Source organism: Pleurodeles waltl, chromosome 11 (assembly GCF_031143425.1).
Source record: "Pleurodeles waltl isolate 20211129_DDA chromosome 11, aPleWal1.hap1.20221129, whole genome shotgun sequence".
NCBI lineage: Eukaryota > Metazoa > Chordata > Amphibia > Caudata > Salamandridae > Pleurodeles > Pleurodeles waltl.
In genome coordinates this window covers 676,276,174-676,297,354 of record NC_090450.1, presented here as the reverse complement: position 1 = coordinate 676,297,354, position 21,181 = coordinate 676,276,174, and the positions used below count along the sequence as shown (strand labels likewise).

The following is a 21,181-nucleotide window of genomic DNA, read 5'->3' as shown; positions in this document are numbered from 1 at the left end:
GTTACAGGTAAGTAACTAATTTTCTTCTCTAGGGCCTGGGTGTTCTCTCAGGGACAAAAGGGCACCAGGTTGGATGTAGGCAGTATCAAATTAGTTGTCATTGTTTTCTTTGCCACTCAAGGAGGGATGCCATTCTAGACTGTGAGCTCTTTTTGATTCTCCCTCCATCTGCTGCATGTTGTTCCTTAGACTATCCCAGGTGATAGTTGGGATAAAGTCCTGACGATCGGATGCTTTGGAACACTGGGATACTGAGTGAGACTTCACCAGGATGTTTGTGTCACCTTCTTGTCTCGTCCTTGCACTGGTCGCGATGTAGATCTCACACTTGTTTGCACCGGATTTGCCTGTTTCTCACATGCCAGCCTGATGGCCAGCACTGCTGTCGAAGGGATTGTTCTGCGATGCACCCTACAGCATCTCCCCCTGGTATGTGAAAATTCCAGGCATCTAACATAGCTTCCTTCTTTTGTTTTCCATTTTTGAGTTCCCACTAGTTATTTGGGGAACCATTTAAGGAGGAGGTGATGAAGTGGAGACACAAGCTCTGCCTGTGTCCCACAAATCACTTATTTATAATCTCTTTCCGATGGGGAGTTCATTTCTTTGTTTTCTTTATGGCTTCCTTATACCCATTTCAGAAGGCTTCACAGTATTCTTGGCTCAATTTGTACTTGGGATCTTGCAATAATTTATTATGGTCAAGCTTTGAGTATCACAGGAAACTTTTCAAGAAAATACTTCCTGTCCTCACTGCTGGTGCACTTGACAACAGCGTTCAGTATTCCTACCTGGACTTTATCTATTCTTGTGGTACTTCACATGGGTAGGAGTCTCTTTTGCTGCGGCTTGTTCTATTTTATATTTTCTTGCCCCAACACCACTCTACACCATCGTTCACAGCCAGCTAGACAATAAGATGTCTGCCAGCAGTGTGCCACTGCTCACTTTATGGAAGAGGTAAGCTAAAACGATAAGGGTGGGCTTACCAGAACTTCCCATCTGTACTCTTGAAGAAGTGTAGGATAGTTCATTCATGCCCAACAACTTTCAATCGTAGATCCCCTGTCACAGCCTTTTAGGGCTCATAGAGGTTCTGAGGTGAATAGATGATCACACCTCTTGTGTACACAGATGCATCTGCTAGGGTTTTGACCTTTTCTAGGCACTCCTCGCCCTTCTTTTTCTCACACTGCACCACAGCCTCCTGTTCCAAACCATGAACTACACTCACACTTGCAACTTCTAATTCCTGTTATCCCCAGACTCCACTGTACTTACCTACAGTACTCCTGGTAAGTTGAAACTTTCAGTTCTTAATTTTTTATATAGTCAATAAATGCCATCAGACTTCTTTTTAAATACATTTTCTAATTACTTTAGTGCTGTCTGACCTGCCCTGTGAGCGGAACAGCAGACTGCCCTCCACCCCGATCTCCCAGAAAATTCTTGAGTTTGGCCCCTGGGATTGTCATTTGGAGTCTGGTCCTTCTCTGCTCCCCATCTTCAGACAAGTGATTACACTTATTAATGAACCAGGTCTGCCAATTCGCTCAAATGGAAGCCTTAAAGGGTTTAGTAATCAAAGAAAAATATCTCTCCGAATCACTGAATCAGTCAACAGGGAGAATCCCCTGTCACCTACAATATAGGAGAGCTCTACGAGGTAAAAGCCAAACACAAATGTATAATGTTCTAAAAGCAGATCTTAAATGGGAAACACATGGTTCCATAAAACATGAAGTACAGCCATGCTGAAGACTGAGATGAGGAGAAACGACGAAATCGACCTTCAATTGTAACAAGAATATAAACTGGCAAGCTGATCAACACTGTATCGTCTCAAGAACCAAAATGTAGTAGATAGGCACTTCCTTTAGTCACAGTTAGCAGGAAGAATAAAAAATGGCAACAGCAGTTACAGTTACATTAATGCAATGGTTTAGATTGGCACTCCATGCTCCTGGGATGTCTGTTTGCAGCCAGTGTTAAGAGCTAATTGTGCACAGCTCAAAAATAGTTTAAACTTTCGCCGATCTACATGCATGATCACTATCATGTGATATACACTACCACACCTGCTGGCTTTAAAGACCTAAGTTTATCCCTCCTTGCTATTGTCATTTTTTCTACTTCCTTACTATTTGGTTCAAGTTCATTCATCAATCACCTGTTATAGCAAGTATGAAGAACCTTGATTATTGGGTTGTCAGTAGTGCATGCTTCATAGGTTTCAAAAGGGAACATCCTTCAATGCAGTTATCTCCTCCTCCTTCAAAGCTTAACGTTTTACTTCCTGATCACAAGGCTTTGCTTTTTGAACCCTTCTGTGCTTGGAAATGTGCTTCTGTTCTTGACATTACATTAGCTTCTGTGAACTGCAAGCTTTACAAATAAACCTTTCTCTTTTCTACAGATTAGTTTTTCGATCTCATTATTCTTGCCAAATAATTGCTAGGTTTCCAGGCTAACCAGTAAAGTGTATTTGCCTGATTTATTGATTCAGGCACCGGTGTCAGATGGTATGTTGCATATTTTGAATGCTTATGAACTCTGTAGGTGCAAAATAGTAATATCGCACTTTTCTCGTGTTTAACACCCCACTGGTTGGAAAGGTTGCTGCAATCATGGCTGCCTAGGTGTTACATAAAATATTCCCACCAAAAAGCCAACAGTTCGTGAACTGGTAATGTAAGTGCATACTCAACAGGTGGTAAGGCAACAGTTTCTGCAGTCTTGGGAGTCATTCAGTTTTCTGTAAGATGTGAATATGGTATTGTGTACTTATTTCCAAAGTCATTATTGATTCCAAAGCTTGTGATGACACTCAACAGAGTTGAGTTGTCTGAAATTAAATGGTAATGGCGGGTTTCCTTTACCTGCTACCCAAAATTTTGAAATGGAGCTTGTTTGATACTCAGTGAAAGCTCATTATTGCAGAAGAACCCGCTGCACACCATTAACCTAGATTTTACAGGTTGGTATCTTTCTATTTTTGCAACTTTGCCAAATTCTTCATACGGAAAGAAAATGAGTATAATCTGCTCAACTCTGGGCATTACAGTGAGACCTAGGGTCTGGCACTACTTCTTATAAATTTATTCCTGTTTGGGACCCAAGCATAGCGTGGTAGAAAAATGCAAGCATAGGAATTGGTGAAGTGTAGGCATAAGTAGCTCAATCGTATTTATTTCAAACCAGCTATAAGGACGCAGGTTGGGAGTAATCTAAGCTTGTTCAGCAGGAAGATGCAAAATCGGTACCTTCAACAAAATGTTCTACGCATATTCTAACCCTTGCACCTACGGTCATTTACTAACTGTTAAGTGGGCTTTCACAGACATGAAGTTCAAGCTAAAGTATATTGAGGCTGTGAAGCTCAGTGATGCTGTGTTGGAGGCATGAGAGCATAAACACTCAAGACAGGAATGTCCCTTCACACATACATTCCCTTTCATCGTAAAACAAAACTTAACAACAACCTGAATTTAGTTGCAGAAGTGCAGCATCACCATGGTAAAACTAGATCACGTATGAAAACTGAAAGTAAAGGAGTGAACATTTCTGTTCTCTTGACTTAAGTAACCTACAAGTGCTTCACTACTTGTTTGAAACTGTGCTCACACAAGTAATAGAAAAGTAGTATCTGACATTTCTGTGGTTTGCTTTTTTATTATGTCTTGTGTCTAGATCCAAGGAGCAATCATCATGTCCTCGTTGATCGAGGTAGTCATTGGTTTCCTGGGACTGCCGGGTGCTTTGCTGAAGTACATTGGTCCATTGACAATCACACCCACAGTGTCTCTGATTGGACTGTCTGGCTTTCAAGCTGCTGGGGAGAGAGCAGGCAAGCACTGGGGTATAGCCATGCTGTAAGTACAGTGTAAGCTTGCCATACCGGACGTGTCCGCGTGGCTAGCTGCTCTATTCTCTCCTTGCAGAGGGAGATGTGCGTGTATTGGGTTTGGGATATGTATGAACCCTGATCTTAGAGTAGAGGACAAATAAGAGATCTTGATTTAGTCTCTTTCCGGGGTGATTTGTTCATCACGTTCTGTCTTTTTCTGTGCATTCAGGTACCTGTTGTATAGCATGTATAGTGAGAAAAAAACTGTAAGTACAAGAATGCAAAGAAAAATAACACAATTAAATGAGCTACAGTCTACTTAATTTGGGATATTGAACATCTAGAATGTATTGAAAAGCAGAGTGATTCCTGCAAAAAGTGCCTAGATGTTGAGACACTTTTTTGTCAGACATGAAAAATCTGGTGACCTTAGTTCAATTCAGAACTTTGAAGTGTGATTGAGATGCTTTATACATAATGGGGTTTGGCTACACCGGTGTTCAAAGAATGCCGAAACAACATTACCAAGCCTTCCAGACACCAAATCTCAAAATATTTTTTTTTAATTAAAAAAAAAAAAAAAAGTCATTATTGGAGAAATGCTAACCTTTATAGTGTAGTGTTCCCCAAAGAGTAAGTAAAAGTCGCTGCAATGTAGTGGCACAGCTTGTATGATAAGGTAGCCTCTGACCAGTTTTAGGAATTTGAAGACAGGTGGAGTCTGAATAATTGTTGAATTTTTATACAAATAGCATTTGTAGCTCGAATATTCAAAATATCAAACTAGCATACCCTTTTACACCTATCACTACTGCAGAAATGGAGATGATTTTTTTCTTGCCACTAACTTAGGCGATGTAAGAGCTTGCAGGTAATCCCATTTAAATGTTAATGTTAAAAGGTTTATAAAGCGTCTGCGTACTCCAACCAGAGTGTCCCCACACTGAGTGTTCACCTACAAGCAAACCAGGAGCTGCAGTACTCTAACCTACAGTGGCCTGGAAGAGCAAAGGATTAAAAGGTCTGCACAGTTGCATTTCTGAGAGATCACCTCAAGAAAAGTGCATAGTATTAGGAGTAGAAAACTTCCACCCAGCGGAAAATGGTTCCAGACGATTTGTTTAATTCCTCCGTGATTACATGAAATCAAGAAATTTGCTCCTGCATGCTAGCGATTCAATAATGAGAAGACATGCAATATCTATTTAATCAGCAGCTAGAATAATTGCTATTGCATTGGTAGTTTTAATATAAAACTCTTTAAACATGATTTTGGTCTATTACTGTACTTCCAAGTAGAATACATTTATACAGTATTATTTCAGTCTTCATTGACAGGATCATTCTTTTCACTGCCATCATGTCTTCTGGCTTCCCATCTGTAATTACTTGCCTTGTTTTATGTCTTTAAATTGTATATCTATCTGTCCGTTACGTATCTGTATTTTTACAACTATACACATCGGCTTCACACACTTGTGTCTGCATCCCTTGCCTGTTGGCCACACATTTAATAGTTTCCCTAGCCTCTGCTATTGGTTCCTTTGTGTAATTTCCAATAGTTTCCCCTTCTTGTCTTGAAATGATAAAACTCTTTTCCTGATTCATGTTTTTGGCTATAATTCGTTGGGGCTTCAAGTTCCAACTCCAGTCTCATATTCCAATTCTTGCATTCTGTCTAGTCACTAGCTGGGTTTCCTTATATTTTTAACTTCTAATGCCAAATTGCAAGATTAAAAGGGATCTCCAGTTGTATATTTTTTGTGTATACCATAACATACACGGCTTTTGTTAATCCCTGCACTTACTCATATAGTGTTTCTTTTTTTGCTTTAGAATGGTCCTGTGTCCCACGCTTCATTTTATCTTTTTCTACTTCCCTTCATTCATACCCAAATTCCAAACAAAGCTGTCTGATTCCAGATGCCTAACAGGAAAAATCTACTTGTAGCTCTCTTTCCAAACTGTCAAATTCACCCTAGATACCTGGCATTGAGGAAACATAGCTTCTTCAACAGCCTAAAAATGGGACTCCTGCCATGGGTTTTCCTTCCACTTTTAAAATGATGAACTCTAAGATGAGAACGCAATGCGGACTTTTTACACCCTCACAACGCGACTCCACCATCACTGCACAGGATGGTTGTCAAGTGCAATATAAACAGCATCACCATCCTCTCTTTACAAATCGATTGCTTCCCATATCTTGCTGTAGATACTTAGAAACCCAGTCATCATGACAGTATCCAGATTACATTCTGTAGGTACAGACCCCTTTGACTCCCTCTCCACCCTATCCCCATTTCAGTACCGTGCACAGGCCGCTTTCGGCTGCCTCCTTTCTTTGGAATTAAAATGGAACTGAAGATTGTCAGCAGTCCCAGCAGCTGACTCTCCATACTCTATCTCTTCTAACAATGTACTTTCTCCACACCTTTATGCAACCCTCTATCCCAAACTTGCAAATATCCATCACAATGTAAATGTCATTTATCTTTGTAATTATATTACATTTTTGATACATGTGCTAAACAGTCTATCTTCATCTCTCAAAACATAGATCATCCACCATCGCCTTATCTGTATGTAATCACTGCTCTGAAAATGTTCCTATGCACTGTATTACTAGCTAAGACACTAATGTTAAAAAGGCACATTTCAACAAAGATACGTTTAAACAAATTGTGGTAAATGCTCCCTACCACAGACTTGTCACAATTTATCCAGTAAAGTCTTTGCCTTCCAGGAATCAAATTTATCTGGTAAAATCTTCTGTCGTCCAGGATGCAAACAGTGCAACACTGAGCATTCTTGGCAGAGCCAAAAAAGATCTAAGTTACGCCCTATTGGACAAAGACTGTTTAAACATCCTCTAACATATAGATACCAAACATGTTTGGCCAGATGACATCTGCTGAGCTCATATGCTCTGATGTTGAGGGTCCCCAACAGGTTATTTAGTGTCGGGCTATCCCATTTTGGAGGCAATCACTGCCAGAGCCTTTCCTTCCGGGGTTCCCACTAGCAATCCAATTCCCTCTCAGGGAAATCAAGGCCAGTATTATTCAGAAGGACCAGCATTGGTATGAGTGGTAGTAAATTGTCATCTTCCTCCTCATCATCCTCATCATGTGCAGAATTCATAAGGCTTTGTGTTGCATATGAATCAAATCAAAACATGACCTCAAAACGTCAGAAACATTGAAGTTGAGCTAAAGGTACTGCTAGAGAACCGTAACACACCAAGGGCTGTGCCTTGATGATCTCATAATGAGATGTTGGCTGAGTTATAGGTGAATACTACTCCCGAGTTCGAAACTGGTGTTTGGGTTGGATCCATGACTGATGCCTCTGGAGCCGAGAAAGGCACTGAACTGATGTGGCCAGGTGCTGCTGGCCGAAATTTGTTTCGGGTCTCCAGTGGCTCCATGAACCCCAGAGGCCGCCAGAACACCTATAGAAGTTTGGGAGCGGAGCTTCAGATCTGCATTGAAGGACACAGAAGAACGGAACTGATATCAGCTTGCAGAGATTATATACGGCTCGGTGTCATCACTTTCAGAGGCAGGAATAGACTGTCGGGGAGCGTGATTGCACCTCCTACAGGCATGCAGTAGCAGTTGCTGGAAAATAGTTTCCAGATCCAGTCTGGTGCCTAGGAAATTCAAAAGAGATGGAATCTGCAGTTAGACAGAGTACCCATTAGAAAAAGCATTGCAGAACGTAAGTAACTATAATTGGAATGCAGAACCCTGGTTGCCCAAGAATGAACTGGTTCGTTTTTGGCTGGGAGACCATACCGGAAAATCAAGAGAGCGGTGAGGAGCTTGATTCAGGTTCATTGGCACTATTTTAAGCTTTGTCAACATTAACTTTAATTAGTCACAATTGAGAAATTGTATTGTGAAATGGGTTCTAAATATGAATGTGGTATTGCAGAGCTCTTACCACAATATGGACCATGCGAATTTCAGGGCAGGGTGAATAAGAGGGAGGAGAGGCACAGCGACGTCTGCATTCTCCCAAATGTTCATATTACCACATAAAACAAGTATAGCGTTATGGAGGCTAAATGTTAGAGCCTGTATGTTCCTAATTTTCTGGAGTAAACCTTTAATGGGAAGGCCAACACCCCCTCCACCTCCCCTGTGTCATTCTAAGCCATCGGTCATCCCACGCTCGCCAAAGAATCCTCTTTTGGTGGGCAGCCCCTCAGTTGTATTGAGGGTACTTGCAGGGATAAGGGGTAAAGAATCCTGATCACCTACCTGAAGAAACTTGCCACTTTTATAATGGGGTGGTTAAGAGAGGAATACAAATGTTTGGGGTTGCAGTTGGAGACTCTTATTGCTCCTGCATCCAGCAAGTCAACATGTTTCAGCCTTATCCGTGGCTTACATGAGTCTGGGGCTTTTGTCAGGACTGTGATCCCTAGATTTCCCTGTATTAAGTCCCTGACTTCAAGCTTACACAGTCAGCAGTCATGCATTCAATACCCTTATACTATTTCGACTGGCAAGCAAAGTATTTACTTCTGAATCAGTGTTCATGAGGGCATGTACATATAAAAATAAAACAAAAATTAGGTGTTTTGTGGCATATTGACACAGACTTACAGTACATGAAAGATAAACACATTAAACGTACATAAACAGAGATTGGTCTCCTCGAAGTAACAAGCTCTGTCAACTGTGTGTATGCTGCAAGAATAGTGAGCATACATTTTTCACACTACATAACGCGGTGTTCCTTGCAAGCCAAGCTTGTGATCGCACATGCAAGTATATAATGTGCACATACTCTCATTCATCACTTTACCCTCACTTTGGTTACTTTTGACCTCATCTTTCACAGTCTTTCATACAGGGAGGAAAAGGCCCTTAGGTCTCTGGAAAACAACCAGGATTTGGTAATAAAACCTGCTGACAAAGGGGGTGCAATTGTAGTTAAATCATATGACATGCATGACAGAGAATGGAGAAGGCTTCATTCGTACACAAATAGCTACGAAATCCTAAGGGATGACCCTAGTCCACTCCTAAGAGCGACTATAAAGAGCATGGTGGAAGAGGCCCATGTGATAAGCTGGATAGTGGACGGTGAAGCAGATTTTCTGGGTGCTAGAGACCTCAGGTTTACCCAATTTTACATCCTTCCAAAAAATAAATTCCCAGCACAAGGGAGACCCATAGTATCTGGGATCGGCTGTATGTTAGAACCAGTTATAGTTTTGTGATTGGTTCCTAAAACCACTTGTAACAAAGATTACTCCTTATTTGAAAGATACAAGGGATGTCCTAAGACTATTAAAAGCTCTACAGACTGATCCCAGCATAGATAAATCCTTACCCTCATGGATACCAAGGAATTGTACACCAGTATTTCTCAAGAAGAGCATTACAGGTTAATGAAACCTTCTTAAGACACGCTGAGATAGAATCTCTCACTCCCATCCATTTCATTCTTGAATGTGCTACGGTAGCCGTCAAAGTAAACTTTTTTTAATAGGACAGGACCCTATGCCATCATGTGCAAGGTACTTTGATGTGCAGTACCCTTGCCCTCAGCCTGGCTTCTCTTTATGTTCAACATTTTGATTATGACAGCATATATGCCCCAGACAGTACCTGCCACAGTAGTGTCATGATATTGTGTAGATACATTTATAATTTCTTCATTGTCTGGTGAGGAAGCAAGTGTATTGCTGCTAATTTCAGCCAATGGATTAAGACCAGAAACCCATTCTTCAGATTTACACATACCATTATCAGCAACACTATAATGTTTTTGTATTTAGAAATCCAGATTAGGGGAATGAGTTGGTGGGGAAAAAAAAGCTTGAGAAACCAATGGACAAAGGTTGATTTCTTGGATTTGTAGTCATCACCCCAGAGCACATAAGAAGAATCTACCCATCGAACAATATCTATGAATTAGGCACAGTTATTCGGTTATGACTACGTTTGACAAACAAGCTGACAGAGAAAAACTCCAGACCCGCCAGTGCCCAACAACCGTTATTAAATAAGCAAAAAACTGCAAAGAAACATCAGGGACTCTTTACTGGAAACATATGCCAAAGAACAAAGAGGCAGGCTTACGTATGTGGTCACATTTACCCAGATTTCTAATACAGTAAAGAGAATTATTACAGAAAACTGGAATATCCTGCAGAGATCAGAGAACAACAGGTCCACCCCCATTTTCTCATTCAAAAGGTGTACCAGCCTGAGAGACAGGCTGGACCACACACACAGTAGGCCACCAGCATAAACACCAGAACAAGGCACTTTATGGGACCTGCCTTCAGTACAGGGACATTTCCCATGCAGGAAGTGTTCAGTCTATCCATTTACAAAAATATATAAGGAAATTGACATATGCATAGATCGTCCATGCAAAGCACCAAACAAACTGCAATAGTGAAAATGTTATCTTTATGATAATGTGTCCCTGTTTATTAAGATAGATAGGCATGACCACGAGTAAGATCAGCATCAGGATTGGTGAACACCGGAGTAATATTAGGTGTAAGAAAAGTACTACACGTATAACTACCCACTATTTGGATCATGAACATTCTGATAAAGACCTAGAGCGGGTAGTTTTAGGTAGGATAGATCTCAAACAGAACTGTACCATTATTCACAGTCTTCTCAGCAGGAAACACCACTAGATGTACCGGCTGAAAGCACATATACGAGGCTTAAACGATGAAATACCCTGGCTACAGGTTGCAATATAAATGCTCCTGTCCAAAATTTGGGAACAAGATTAAACGTTGACTAGGTCTAAATGATTATTACATTGTCCAGTAACAGAGGCCCCCCTCGTCCACAGGCATGCCCCTTGATACCACACATTTGGCAGTATTAGCACTCGCACAGTACCCCATGGCACGTTTTTCAGTGTAAACATGATAGACGGAATGCATAAGTAAAGGGGCAATTACAACCCTTCTTGCTCACACAATGCCCTTGTCGTTTTCTTGGCAGTATCATATAACCCATATTCACAACAAACCAGTCTTGATTCTCTGAATGTAATTAGCCTTTGAATGTAATTAGTCTCTGAATGTAATTACCCTCTGAATGTAATTAGTCTTTGCAGTAAGAACAGTCTGTCCTTGCAGACCGTTCTGCGATAAATTATTTTTGGGACACTCTCCAATACACAATCGGACCCGATTATTGGATGATAATTAACCGTTTAAACAGGGAAGCAGAATCATTTAACATAAACGGGAGCAACATCACCTCCGAAAACTGGATAAAACACATCACCACTTTGTATAAAACCACAACTTAAGGGCCCAACCAACAGCTCACCCTAAGCGAGCAAAACCTCGGGCATCAGAGATCTGAGACAACAGATGCACTGAGCCGGCATTATGTGACAACTCTGATAGCCACAAGAATAGCCAATTTGATCCAGAAAAGCAGACCTCACTGTTCCCCAGGCCCCAACGGCATTCCTGCTGCTATGTATAAGCAATACATTGAGTTCTGATCCCGGTCCTTGGAAAATGTGTTTAACCTTTGCATATACACTGAATCTTTTCCATCTTCCTGGGGCGGCTCGATCTTAGACCCTGTTTATAAAAATGGACCTATGGCACTTCCTGATAGTTATTGTCATTTTGCCCTTTTGGACATCGAGGCCAAATATTCGGTGTTGCTTTTGCTGGAGAATTTAGAGGAATGGGTTACTGAAAAAAAAAACTTGTTGCTGTTTAACCAAACTGTCTTCAGACCATTCTCTGGCACTGTCGACAGTCTTGTGGCCATAAGAATGCTTGCAGCAAAACAGATGAGGAAAAGGGAGCTGCTTTACTTCTGTTTTATAGACTACCGCAAGACATTTTATCATGTTAACCGCCAACTGATATGGACCAAGCTCAAAGCCTGGCAAATCCTAGAACCATTATTCTGTGGAATTTTGATGCTCTGCCACATGGGCCAGAATAGAATTGGGCGACAACACAGCAGTCTGATAAAATTAATATTGAACAGGGATTCAAGCAGGGGGTGTGTATTAGCTCCAGCTCTCTTCAACTTTTGTATGTCTGACCTGGTAACCGCATTCAATCTAGTAGCCCACCAAAATTGGTGAATCATCACATCGCAAAGCTGCTCTACGTGGACAATGTCATTCTTTTAAGTCAAACACCGATTGGGGTCCCTAGACTGCTTGATGCCCTACATAACCATTGTTGCTCGAACGGCTTGACAGTAAATTACGAAAAAAACGAATATTGTGTTTTTTGGCCCGAAGAAGAAAAAAGGCAGCTCATGGCATTTAAACAACCATCTTCAGACCACATCAAATAAATATAAATATCTTTGGTGCTGACTGGATAACAAAGGAGGTCATTTATAGCATCTTAATTCATTAAAACCCAAAGCTGCCTGATTTCAATTTGCCTTTCAAACCATCATAAAGAGCACAAAACAGCACACCTTTGAACCATTGCTGAAAATTGTCACTGCCAAATGTATACTTGGCATATGGGTCAGAAGCTTTTCCAGGGAAATGTAGCACCTTTCTGAACAACTCGCAGAGTGGAGTATTCAGGACATTGTTAAAAATCCCACATAACACCTCTCCAGCCCAGATAAGGATGGAATTTAAGATGAGCAAACAAATCTTCAATCTTCATACAGAAGGCTAGCTTCCTAAAGTACATGCACTTTGCACATGCCGTAAAAAAGGCTATTTGAAAAATCTTATTTGGCTTGATACTTCCTTTGACAACAGCCTAAGCCTTTCACATGCCTGGTTTATTGCTTTTTCTGACGCCCTGGAACTAAACGGTGCTGCAGCTTTGTGGAATCAAATCTACCACATCCACAATTCAAAACAGGTTTAAATAAAACAAAATATTCAAATGAAATCTTTTGCATCTGATTGCTGGACCTTTAGACAAAGAAACCATGCTGCTTTAAAGAGGGGTTCAGAAATACATCACAGAACCATTCTCGTCTTATTTAAAATCAGGTTTTGCTAGCTTCGGGTGTGCTGCTTCTCATCGCTAGATCTACTGCCCCCATGGGTATGTCAACCAGCCACCAAAATGTGCTGTTAATGCAGCCTGTACCAGGAATCATTAACACGCCTGCTCTGACATGTCCTGCCTTACTTGGTGAGCGCAGAAGTTTCCTTCGACATCCCTTGATCAAAGAAGGGATACGGACAATTCTAGCAACCGTCAAATTTCTGCTGAACAATGCTCAGCCCCATGTGACCATCAGTCTGATTACATTTCTGGATAGGGTGGATAAATCATTAAGGCAAAAAAACTGCCTCAAATGCTCCAGAGACATAGGCCCTGCCCCATAGCTTCAGAAATGAACAGTGCATGTCGATGCCAACTTTCACCAGATATGAAGTGGGTTTTTAACATTTTAAGCCTTCCTGGTTCTCTTTATCTTTCCCCGATTACTTTTAGAAAATTACTGCCGTGAGCAAAGTGTATTGTTATGCCATAAAATTATATTGATTTTCAGATTTTGCAGCTATATCTGTCAGCCTTAGAGGTGTAGAGATTAATTGTCAAGTCCAATTTTTTTAAATCTTATATGGCATTAACAAGATGCATTTTGAAATTAGTACATTTTATGTTGTTATCCTTGTTTACTTTATAGGAACTTTCAGAAACTCCATTAGTAAGATGCGGCTATTTGCTCTCAATTCACGTTTTAATTTGCTTAATTTTATGAACTATGATGTTGTTTTTACTTGCACATGGCACTTTAATGGACTTGACTGTCTAACTAAAGTATATTTTGATTTGATTTGTATGCTCACTATGCTTGCAGTGTACACACATCTGACACAGCAAGTTACTTTGAGGAGACCAGTCTCCCTTTATGTACGTTTCTTGTGCCTGTCTTTATTTACTGTAAGTCTGTGTCAATATGTCACAAAACATTTTTAATTTTTAATTTATAATTTATTTGTCTTTTTGTATGTATAGGTACAGGACCTCACAAACACTGATTGAAAGCGAATGCTTAACTCACCAGCTGAAACAGTATAGGGCATTGAATGTGCGACTGCAGGTTGTGTACGCTTGAAGTCAGAGACTTAATATAGAGAAGTACAGGAATCCAGTGCCTGACAAAAGCCCCAGACATAGATAGGCCCTGGATAGAGCTGAAACATGTTGACTTGCTGAATGCAGGCGCAGTAAGATAGCAAGACTCGAAGGATAGTTCCTTCAGGCAGGTGATCAGGTTTGTTATATTTGTTTCTTTGTCTGCATCATTTAACCCTTATCTTTGCAAGTACCCTCAATACAGCTGAGGGCCTGCATGCCAAAAGATGATTCTTTAGCAAGCGCGGGGTGACCAATGATGATGCATTGCACTAAGGAGGGGGCGGAAGTGGGGTGAGGTCATCCCATACATTTTTAAGAATATTCATAATGCTTCTGCTTTTGTTGACATTATGGCCATTCAGGTTGTAATAGGAATAAAGTTTAGTCCAGAAATGGGAAATATAGGGGCTCTAACATTTAGCCTCCCTAATGCCACATTTGTTTTGTGTGGTAGTAGAATTCCAAAGCTCCACAGTGCTTAATCTCTCCATATTGGTATTTGTACACTTGGTCTGCAAGCCTTGGTGCTTTTGCTGTTAAAATGGGTATTTTTCAGCGAGAATTTTCAGTTTTTTGCGACGTGTAATTTTAGGAGATTGGAAATCGAACAGCCCACGTCAATGTTATCTACCATGGTATAATTAGTTTCTAATTAATGCTTTAAGGCTTGCCTCTCGCACAATTGCAGTAATTAGCTGCTTCAGTACAGAGATTGCCTGCAATCCATGACTAATTAAATGCAAGCGGTCGAAAACTAGGTCTGAAGTAAAATTAACTTTACAAATTAACATGACTTTTGAAACACATTGTACTTCAAAACGTTTTTAGAGGAGCCTTGCTTCATATTTACTTCTATATGCAGGTGCTGTCAGCTTGTAGTTACTTTATCCTACGTCGTGCTCTAAAGCCATGCCCGTTTGCCTAAAGTTTGGGTTTTCCAGTACTGCTCAACAGTTGTTTAGAGAGAGAAAACAATAGCCACTTGTGTTGGTTTGCATTGTTCCCGTTATCACATGCTATAATTTTTTCCCAGTCTTAAAAATGCAGTTTTTTCGTAATGGTGTACTTTTGAGAATTTTGCATAATTATGCAAAATAGCAAAGGCGTTACAAAAAATTTGCCTAGGTCCATTTTAGTCCAGGCTTCCTCCACTGCTGGTGGCTAAACTTGATGAGATATGGCCCTTTACTTTGCATTGCCGTACTTAAGTTCCACCAACTGTCTGCACTGTTTAGATAGTTAGCGTTTACATTTATTTGCTGATAGTGTAATGATCGTGGCAGAGACCTAAAATATGGGATACCTGCCTGCAACCCATAATCGCACTTTTTTCCCAGCACTTAAGACTCGCACAACAAATTTGAGCACATTCTTACAGAGGAAGGTGCTACGCCACACTAGTTTCTTCTTGGAAGCTCAGGAAGAGCTCATGATGTAAAGGTTCTTCTTCGTCGATCTTTGTTAGGCAAAGATTGACCTCTCTTTAATATAATCCTTTGTCCAAGATGAGTTGTCCTGTTTAGGACTTGTTTAAAGGAGTCTAGTGTCCTCTTCATGAAAGTGATCTGACAGAAATAAAACAGTATCAATAAAAGTAGATGACAAAAATGATCTGGCAAGTTTTTTCTGGCTTTTCATTCTTGCTTACAGACAGAAATTTCAGCATTTGCAGTATATGGAATTTTTGCATGCAGAATTTTGATAGTTGATATTTAGACAATATCTAAAGCGGCCTTCTGATAAACAAATTGGTCTTTTAGTCTATTAGCTTCTGTACCTCGTTTTTTTTTCAATGTACAAAAACTAAAAATGGACCTTGCCTACTTCTCAGTGTGTCTCCAAATTGACTCAAAGATTTAGTCAAACCTAGACACTATGGAAGAGATTATCTTTTTTCAGAAGCCAGCATGTTGAGCCGTTGCCTCTAAAAAGTCTGATTTTGAAACCTGAGCTTCTGTTTTCCCTACATAGGCCTTTTAAGATGTGAAACGCATTATGGGGCTGAAAGGTCCAAGAGAACCCCCATTGCAAAGTAGTTAATGAACAAAGCATGTCATGTGCGTTAATGATGCGTGATGGGAAAGAATTTAAACCGCGTATAATACAATTCGAGGTGTTATTAAAATAAAAACATTGAAGAAGATTAAGTGAGAGATCGCTTAATACAACAAAATTATGAAATTGTATACAGAAGAAGCCAATTTCGTTCAAATTCTCAAACATAACTATTCATGTTGGTACTGCAGACTGTGCAAGAGAAATATACATTCTTCTCTAGGTGCTTTTTAATCACACTAATAATTCTGTAAAGTATATTTTTATACTTTAACTGGGGGGTGAACTGCATAATGAAAATAGCAAATTACTGTTTAGTGCTATAAATGACAGTAATTTCGGTGATGAACCATTTGCTAGATATTCCTGTTCTAAACCTCTTCCAAATCTTCAGACACATGCACATACCATTCCAGGTGACTCCAAGTGATCCGCCCTGGAATGTATGGGTCTGGAAACATTTTATTGCTTTTACTAGGTCCACATCCACACCTTGCAAAACTGTGGATAACTGCTGCTGGACAGGGGTACAGCCTATTCCCATCTATCCCCTCAGGCACCTTGGTGGTGAGGAGCAGACAAGTCCACCTTCCATCCTTTCCCCCTACTCATTCTAAGAGATCCTGTAGCCTTCCCAGGGAGCCTGCAGCCTACTGGGACACCCTGTCTGTGACTGGTCGCTATGAGCTTTAAATTCCCATGAAATGGGGAAAATGCACATAAAAGAACTAAATAATTCCGGGTTTAGCAGGCTAGTCCCCATTCTGGGGTCTCCCATTTATCACACTCGGAGGTGAGGCTGCAATTGTTTTTTATATCTGATAGAGAGGAGACTTCTAGTTGCAGATTCCTTACCTTTGAATCCCACAGACATCAGATTGGATCCGGAGATTTTTGTGACTAATACCTCTGCTCACCGTTAGTACGTAGATTGGCTCTGCATCTGTTGATGGCGTCACCTGCACAAGGTAGGACATCGTGGTTCCTACTTAGGCAGCTCGCTGACGTCAGCCCTTTTCTTTCCACGCCAGCAAGCGCTAATCTGAACTGAGCTACCCCTCAGTCACATTTGACTGGCTTTTTAAAAACTTTTTGTCAAGGATTTCTTTTGAGTGTTCTACTACTGGTGCGTCGAGGATGTCATACAGAAAGACGGGTTTCAACCCCTGTGGATCTTGTCATCATAGCAATGTCCTTGTCAGATCGGCACCTTGTGTGTTTTTGGTCCCTCAAGTGTGACCCAAAGTCGTACACCGAGTGTCGGCTATGCATCCGAAGGCTTTGAGGGAGTGGTCCCTAAAGCTGATGGAGGACCGACTCGAATCCGCGCAAGTCATGATCTCGGTTGAGAGAAATGTCCCTCAACCAGTTGCGGAGTCCTCAATTGTCGTCATCCCACTCCAAGTACTCGGAGCGCTTGGGTAAGTCGAGGCACAAGAAGAAATCTAAGAAGTCAAAGCATTTTTCGACTTCTCCTCGTCCGTCTGCTGATGAGACAAGGGAGCATTGACGTTCTAGGCCATTCTCTGCAGAGCCTGCACCTGGGCCAACACTGTGCCTCCCCGAGCTTCTGGGAGCCAGAGCAACCACTGCCTAACTCAAAATTTTATGAGGCCATGCAGCTCATTTTTGGGCAGTCCAAAATTGCAGGAGCTCCATCCAGCTGTGCAGAGTCAGAAGGGCCCCTTTGGGTTCTGTGCCAGTGACTTCAGCCTCTACGCTGAGGGGCACCAATGGATCCAGTCCTGAGTCCGGACCGGCATTAGTCGTGCCACCCTGACCTTCCATGACACCGGTCCTGACACAGACGCTCCAGGCGCTGTCTGGCCTTTTTAATATCTGAAACGTTGTTCACTGCCGATTATGACACGGGCCTTGCCTCCCAGGTCAGCCCCTGAGCCCTTTTCTTGTGTTTTTAGGTTTTGGAGATAAATAGGAAGGGTCACTGGACCATTTAGAATACAAGGTCCACGAAGGACCTATGTACTGGTGTACAGACTTGGATAAAGCAGCGGACTGGATACTTCTCCAGATGCAGGCATGTTTCTCCCCCTACCGTGTCTACAGAGGAGGGAGCTTCTTACTCTTTGGTGGTGAGGAGGGCAGCTGAGATCCTGGACCTTGAGGTGCCCTCTGTGGCTGCCAGGACTAATCCACTGACATATGTGCTACAACTGGGAGCTTCCACCTCGGAACCCCTGCTCCTGTTTGAGGCCCTCATGGACATCCTAATGGGTACCTGGTCCAATCCCAGTACAGGGGTTCCTGTGAATAGAACATTCGCCTGCTGCCACTGCCTCGCTCTTCGGGACCCACGTTTTTTGACACAACACCTCACACCCTGAGAGTGGTTATCCAAGCATCTACCTCCTAGGGCATATTCCCTTCTAATTCCACAAGTAAGGAATCCAAAATGTTGGACTCAGTTAGGAAGATGTTTTCTTTCACCAGCCTTGTATTTTGGACCGTGAGCACCACATGCCTTTTGGGCCATTATTCTCGCACGCTGTGGGATATGGTTGCCTAAGTGCTGCCACAGATCCCATAGAAGGCCCGGGCTGTACTCTCTCAATCAATCAATCATGGTATTTATAAAGCGCGCTATGTACCCGTCAGGGTTTCGAGGCGCTGAGGGGGGGGGGGGGGGGGCGCTGCTGGATTAGCGGTCGAAGAGCCAGGTCTTGAGGAGCCTTCTGAATGTGAGGAGGTCCTGGGTCTGGCGAAGAGATGTGGGGAGAGAGTTCCAGGTCTTGGCGGCGAGGAAGGAGAAGGATCTGCCGCCGAATGTCTTGCGCTGGCTCTCTCAGGCTGTTGCCGAAGGGAGCGCTGCAGTGAAGTTCACAATCCATTGCGGACTGGGCATAACCGACCCACTGGACAGAGTGGTTTCATCAACAGTGGCCCTTAGGTGCCACTCCTGTCTGAGGACATCTGGCTTTTCAGGGGATGTACAAGCTTCCTTGATGGACTTGCCCTTTGATGACATCCGTCTCTTTTGAGCAAGGTAGACTTCACACGTGAGCACTTCAAGGATTCTTTGGCAATGGCCAGGTCCTTAAGCCTCATGGCGACCCCACATTCCTCCCTTCCCCCCTAACCTGCCTTTTGTTCCCTTTGTGGCTATAGAAGGGGCCTCCAACCGCGTCCATTTCTGGTCAACCACTGTGCCAAGCCTGCTGCCCAGCCTGTGCGTGGCAGAGGGTGCGGGGTACACTGACCTCGTGGATCACATGGCCAGCTATCAGCTGACACCCTTCTGCTGCAGCCTCTAAATCTTCCTGACTCTCCACCTCCAAGGGCCAGTTGGCGGCAGGATTCGCCATCACTTGCTCTGCTGACAACCCATTGTGTCAGACAGGTGTGTCTCTGCCGTGTCCTAGACTTTTAGTCCCTTAAACTCTTCCTCAAGAACGAGAAAATCAGGACGCTCGCTCTGGTTCAGGGTCTATCTGCCCTGGACCCAGGAGATTGGATGGTAGCTTTGGATGTGCAGGCCCCTTATTTCCATATCCCCTTTCTGCCTGCCCATGGACGTTACTTGTGGTTCATAATAGGCCATAAGTGCTTTCAGTTCACAGTGCTCAACTTTGGCTTACCAGCACCCCTCGGGTGTTCACCAAGGTGATGGCGGTGGTTGCAGCTCATCTGAGGAGTTCAGGGGTTTCAGTCTTCCCCCCCTATCTCGATGACTAGCTATTAAAGGTGGACTTTCCCTAGGCTGTTTCCCACCTCCAGACTACAGCGGAACCCCTGCATTTGCTGGGGTTCACTATAACAGTGCCAAAGTCACACCTGACTCCCTCTCAGACACTCCCTTTCATCTGAGCTGTTCTGGACACAGTGCAGTTTTGGACCTGTCCTCTCGAACCGTGAGTTCAGGATATGCAGGCTATGATACTGATGTTTCAGCCTCTATCCTGGATTTCGATGATAATTACTTTGAGGCTTCTGGGCATCATGGCCTCCTGCGTCCTGCTCGTGACACATGCTAGATGGCAAATGCAGGCTCTGCAGTTGGACCTGAAGTTCAACTGGGCGCAGCATCAATGGAATCTCTACAACAACGTTGAGATCTCGGAAGAGACTGTGAAAGATCTTCAGTGGTGATTAACGAGTCACAAATGAGTCAGGGGCAGATCCCTCTGCCTTCCCCAATCAGATCTGACAGTAGTGAGAGATGTCACTCCTGGGGTGGGGTGGCCATCTACGAGAGGTGGAGATCAGAGGCATCTGGTCTACTTCCCAATCCGGACTCCATAGCAACCTGTTTCAGCTCTGTGCGTTCCGGCTAGCACTGAAAGCATTTCTTCCCTCTATCAACGGAAAGATGGTGCAGGTGTTCAGGGACAACACCACAGCTATTTGGAAAGATGGTGCAGGTGTTCACAGACAACACCATCCCCATGTGGTACTGTAACAATCAGAGCAGAGTGGGGTCGTGGACCCTTTATCAATAGGCTCTTTGCGTCTGGAACATCAGGGCATACATCTGGTCAGATCTCTGAATGCCAGAGCAGGTGAACTCAGACGAAAATGCCTAGCGGATCACAATGGCATCTCCATCCAAAGCTGATGCATGGTCCCTTTCAGTGGTTGGGAGCACCTTGGTTGGATCTGTTTGTCTCCACAGAGAACACACAATATCAGCAGTTTTGCACATTGGAGTTTTTTTTTATCTCAAGTGAAACTCAGGCCTTATGCATGCTTTCTTTTCTGGCTATACCACTTCTGCCCAGAGTTCTCAAGAAGATTAGGAATGACCTGGCCTAGTTAATCTTTGTGGCTCCGGACTTAGCACAGAGGGTCTGGTGTCCCGAGCTGTTGTGCATGTCCGTTGAACCTCTGATCAGACTGCCCCTTTGGGAGGATCTTCTATCACAGCAGCAGGTAAGGGTTCTGCACATGAACCTGTCCACTCTCCGCCTTCTTGCGTGGGGATTGAGCAGAGACAGTTGACAACTTTTGCCTTTCCTATTTAAGCCTGTAACATAATCTTGGCAGCAAGGTGTCCCTCCACCAAAACTGTATACGCCTGTCATTGGATGAAATCTGTGTCATGGTGCACAGACAAGTCTGTTGACCCCCTATCTGCCCCTCTCTCTCTCTCTGAGGTCCTGTTGTTTATCCTTTCCCTGGCCCAGCAGGGCTCTGCTAAGGGGGCTCTTAAAGATTATTTGTCT

General features: G+C 42.8%; 1 protein-coding gene across 2 annotated transcripts in view; it reads left to right on the top strand.

Moving 5' to 3' along the window:
- SLC23A2 (solute carrier family 23 member 2) overlaps window positions 1-21,181 on the top strand; it is a 631,030-nt gene that overhangs the window by 484,347 nt on the left and 125,502 nt on the right. For both annotated transcript variants that reach the window (XM_069214170.1, XM_069214171.1), the window contains one exon: window positions 3,691-3,872. In XM_069214170.1, coding sequence (XP_069070271.1) covers window positions 3,691-3,872 — 182 coding nt within the window. The remainder of the gene's footprint in view (window positions 1-3,690; window positions 3,873-21,181) is intronic.